This window comes from Guillardia theta (assembly GCF_000315625.1).
Source record: "Guillardia theta CCMP2712 unplaced genomic scaffold GUITHscaffold_139, whole genome shotgun sequence".
Taxonomy (NCBI): domain Eukaryota; class Cryptophyceae; order Pyrenomonadales; family Geminigeraceae; genus Guillardia; species Guillardia theta.
The window spans coordinates 19,589-24,192 of NW_005434535.1; the positions used below are offsets into that span (position 1 = coordinate 19,589).

Below are 4,604 nucleotides of genomic sequence, written 5' to 3' on the forward strand. Positions count from 1 at the left end.
GTTGGCAGGAATAGGTTTGGTTCTCGCTGTCTTTGAAGAGTCTCTTCTCGCCGTTTGGCCAGCCTGTGCGACAACGGTTGTCAGGTTCAAGCCTCCTCGACTTTTTTTAACTTAACTTTGAGTAAAGTTGAGCTGCGAATCAGCGGCCGGGGGCGGCCAGCCGGGCCCTCACTGAGCCTCAGGGGCAGTCACAGGCTGGCAGTGACCTTACGGCCCTAGTCACCGCGGGGCCCGGCGGGTGCCTACTCAGGCTCCGGGCGGCCGCCGAGCCATGTGGCGGCGGGGGCGGGCGCCCGCGACTCAATGCGCCGCATGAATAGTTTTCCAACCATCATTGTTACTGACAATGATAACAAGGGTTGATGAATTAGTAGATGAAAGATCATGTGAAGGTCTTATAAAAAAGGTGGGGAAATACAATGTTATTCCACGCTCCTCCTTGTACCATCATGCCTGCTCCTGCTCCTGCTCCTGCTCCTGCTCCTGCTCCTGCTCCTGCTCCTGCTCCTCCTCCTGCTCCTCCTCCTCCTGCTTCCACTCCTACTCAGATCTCTCTCATCACCTGGCCTCTCGCTGCCATGGATCGTTTCTCCTTCTCTCTCGCTGCTCGCTCCGAAGTTGAACTGAGCCATCGCACAGCGCTGGCAACATGTCACGGTAGGGGTACTTTTAACCGTTTCGAGGGGGGTGAGGGTGACACTCATCAAGACTTGAGTCAGTCTGGGGCCCCGGCCGGGCCGGGTCACCGGGTGGCAATGCCGGGCCCGGGGGCCACGTCAGCCCCGGGCCCGGCCCCAGCATCCCGGCGGCCGCGCCGCCCGCCGGGCGGCGTCCGCGCAGATAGGAACTCCGGAGTAGACCGGCCGCGGCCAGGGGCGGCGCGTCTAGGTGAGGTGGACGATGCGTTGCGCTTTCTGACGGTGCCACGGTGGCTGGCGGCCCCGGATCGGCGAACAAGGAAACGGCAGCGCTGGATGGTCTCTCGGCCTCGCAAGATGTCTCAGGTGATCCGACTTGCAAATGCATCCGGTCCAGGATCTTTCGTCAGCTCAAGGCCTCCCTGTCCTTCGCTGCCATCCGACAGGCTCTGAGTCTGATCGCGGGTCACCCGGGTGCATCCCGGCCCGTACTGATGCGGCGTCGGTCTCATTCCTTCCGGGCGGCCGCGGCCACAGCGATATCGCTGGCATGGCGCGGGGGAATTGTCCTGCGCGCAGTTAAGTGAAGGTATCAGTTGGCAGGAATAGGTTTGGTTCTCGCTGTCTTTGAAGAGTCTCTTCTCGCCGTTTGGCCAGCCTGTGCGACAACGGTTGTCAGGTTCAAGCCTCCTCGACTTTTTTTAACTTAACTTTGAGTAAAGTTGAGCTGCGAATCAGCGGCCGGGGGCGGCCAGCCGGGCCCTCACTGAGCCTCAGGGGCAGTCACAGGCTGGCAGTGACCTTACGGCCCTAGTCACCGCGGGGCCCGGCGGGTGCCTACTCAGGCTCCGGGCGGCCGCCGAGCCATGTGGCGGCGGGGGCGGGCGCCCGCGACTCAATGCGCCGCATGAATAGTTTTCCAACCATCATTGTTACTGACAATGATAACAAGGTTGATGAATTAGTAGATGAAAGATCATGTGAAGGTCTTATAAAAAGTGTGAAATACAATGTTATTCCACGCTCCTCCTTGTACCATCATGCCTGCTCCTGCTCCTGCTCCTGCTCCTGCTCCTGCTCCTGCTCCTGCTCCTGCTCCTCCTCCTGCTCCTCCTCCTCCTGCTTCCACTCCTACTTCATCAGATACCTCGAATCAGATACTGGCATCCAGCAAGCACACATTCATCCTTCAACCCCAGGAAAGGCTGACAAGAGACTTGATGCTAAGAAGCAAATCCTAGAGATGACGTTGTACCGTACTAATCAGCATTTCTGAATTGAGTAACGAGATAATCGAACAATCCTCGGAAACAGATGACCTTCAGGGCAGTTGCTCACCAGGGTCAAACTCCTCGTCAGTCCTGTGCGACTCAGCAATACCTTTCACTCCCTCTAAACCTTCCCGTCGCGTCACACGCTCGTTGGCTGCTCGCGACGATGAAGATGATGACGATGCTCTTCCACTGCGAAAGCGCAGACGCCATGACCATGCAGCTCTGTCCAGCTCTGCGACTGCTTCGCCAGATCCCGAAGCCTCAAGCAGTGACGAAGAAGAGGACGTGGTTCAGCAACAGGAGAGCGATGAAGAAGGTGATGACGCACGGGTGCCGCTGAGCATGGCAGCTGCCGAAGAACAGGTGCAGCCGCGGATGCATCATGCATCCAGGATCGCAATCGATGCACCCGAGAGTCAACTGGTGGAGACCATCAGCAGCTCTGGTTCCCCAAGGACGACGTCACATCGGCGGAAAAGCGCAAGCGGTATCATTTCGATTTCCGGCAGGCGCTGCTGTGTGTGATTCGCAAGTTCAAGTCCCGCGGCGCGGGTCAACGGCCGCTGGAGGAGCGACTTCGATCCTTCCCCGGACGGCGACATGCCCGAGATCATCGCAGGTGTCACGCAGAACGGCAAGACGCTGATCAAGGTCCTCGCCATCGTCGTGGGGCACCTGCTGGGCGTCTGTTCCATCATCATCTCCACCACCAAGAAGTGCCGCGGACTCCCTCAGAAACAAGATCGACTGAGAAGTACCTCTATCGTGACCTGCATCCAAAGCTCCAACCCAACATCAAACTGGCACATCAGCGAGCTCGACGAACACGGGTATGGGCCCCAGCCCATGTGCAACTTCCTCCGGAAGCATGGCTGTCTTTTCATCAACGACACCTCCAGGCAGATCTCCAACGCCTCTCGCACGATTGATAAGGCTCGTGCCCTCTTCCAGCTCATCCTGGATGAAGCTGACTCGTACTATCGCCGCAGCTCCAACCCCATCCAGCTCGAGCTGGCACTCGAAAACATCCAGGCCAAGATCAGACCTATCTTGCGCTGGAGAGTGTGCGCGACGTTGATGCCTGTCTTCCTTCATCTCAAGGACAAGCAGATGGGCAAGCTCGAGGACAACGGCTTCCAGCACGTCACGGTCCTCACGTACCGTCCCCAGGACTTTGACTCGGCGCAGGCCCACCCTCAATGGCTGTCGGAGTTGCTGGAGAAGATCCGAACGCCGCGGCAGCAGATCGGAGAGGTCACATCGAGCTCCGCGATCTAGACAGACGGAGCGAACGTGACGGCCCGTCAGAACAAGTCTATCGGACAGAGGACGGACAACCTCATGCTCGAGACTACGTTCGACAGCGGCTGGGCCCGGCGGCTGTGAGCGCCGGCGGGGCCCGGGGGGTCAACGGTTCCTCGACCGGCTCATCGAGAAGGATGTTGAGCTGTGCAAGCTGCTTGCCATCGGCATGCAGTACACGGAGACGCGTGAGAACTTCGAGCTGGAGATGAAGCAAGAAACGTACGAGTGGAGGCATGACGGCAAGAGATCATGCCGACGCTTTCAACGAGAGCACCGAGAGCTCCGTTCACTGAACCGTGTTGTTCTTTCGGTCCAGGCTATCACCAAACGTCTGAGGAGACTGGTTGACGCTGGCATGCTCGTTTTCTGACGGATCAAATAACACACCGAAGAACAACTGTTGATCTGGACGACTGTGTGCCACGATTGTTGAGACGTCTTTGTGTGTATCGTCTTGTCTTGTTTTGTGTGTGTGTGTGAAAGAAATAAAAGAGAGTTAGATCTCCTTCTGTTTCACCGCTTTCCCTCTTAGTAGAGAAATCCAACGTGAGTTCTTATTGAACTGCGCTTGAAGGTCCACTCGAGAATCTTCGAGGTGTGACATAAAATTGGTAGCGAAGGTTGGTTGGACTGAGAGGAGTGGTGCAAGTTTGGTTGTGTTTTGAATTGTCGAAGTTCGAACACGGAACCACGTCGACGAGGAGGTGCGGTCCCTTGGCCATAGTTCCCATCATTGTTCCCCTTTGCAACTGGCGTGTCCTCCAACACCCTTTTGACTGCCGGCTCTTGTCGAGATAACAAAAAATCTGAAGGATTAAACGTATCGCTAATTGATCGGTGCATACGCGGAATCGTCATGGCAGAGGGAGTTGATGTGCTGGGTTTCTTCAACGGTTGTCCCTCCTCCCCAAATATGCGCTTTTATGGTTTTATTGATTCTGAACCGTGATGAGGGGGTTGCCTACCAAGACAGGGTCGTGGACTCTCTACTTCCAGATATCCACATCTTCGGCGTCTCTTCGGCAGGGGTAGCCAGACGTCGCAGTCGTCCAGCCAAACTTCTTCTTCTTTCCTTCTTCTTCCACATGCCGCGGTCTGCATCTGCGCATGCAGCCTCGGCATGGTGAGCTACAGCGCTCGGGTCTTCCTTGCGGAAGGGTAGGGGGGTAACCTGCCATGAGGTTTCTTCCGGTAAACCGTCCTTGTTTCCCCTGGTGTACCAAAGACGGTCGGGATAGGGTATCTTCCATTTCCACTTACTGCTGCCGCTTATGCATCCCGAGCAATACGACAGCAGGAGTCGAGGCGCGGGTCACATGGTGCGACCCTTCTGGAGGAGCTCCAGATGAGAGCGGCAAGTCTCCGGCGGGGGAGGAGCTCTCGCTCG

General features: G+C 57.0%; 3 protein-coding genes across 3 annotated transcripts in view; 2 read left to right on the top strand and 1 right to left on the bottom strand.

The window, feature by feature from the left end:
* Window positions 1-643, bottom strand: part of GUITHDRAFT_155640 (hypothetical protein) — a 2,331-nt gene extending 1,688 nt beyond the window's left edge. Inside the window, exon 1 of the mRNA XM_005821660.1 lies at window positions 563-643. Within this exon, the coding sequence (XP_005821717.1) occupies window positions 563-632 (70 nt within the window). The 5' untranslated portion in view covers window positions 633-643. The remainder of the gene's footprint in view (window positions 1-562) is intronic.
* Window positions 644-1,952: 1,309 nt separating this feature from the next.
* Window positions 1,953-3,190, top strand: GUITHDRAFT_146960 (hypothetical protein; the record flags this gene model as incomplete). Its single annotated transcript, XM_005821661.1, has 3 exons — window positions 1,953-2,228; window positions 2,305-2,399; window positions 2,446-3,190. The coding sequence occupies 3 exons, from the start codon at window positions 1,953-1,955 to the stop codon at window positions 3,188-3,190; spliced, it is 1,116 nt and encodes a 371-aa protein (XP_005821718.1).
* A 942-nt stretch (window positions 3,191-4,132) lies between these two features.
* GUITHDRAFT_155641 (hypothetical protein) lies at window positions 4,133-4,604 on the top strand (the record flags this gene model as incomplete). The annotated part of the gene is made up of 1 exon (XM_005821662.1): window positions 4,133-4,604. A coding segment is annotated over exon 1 (211 nt), but the record flags the coding sequence as incomplete, so codon positions are not given.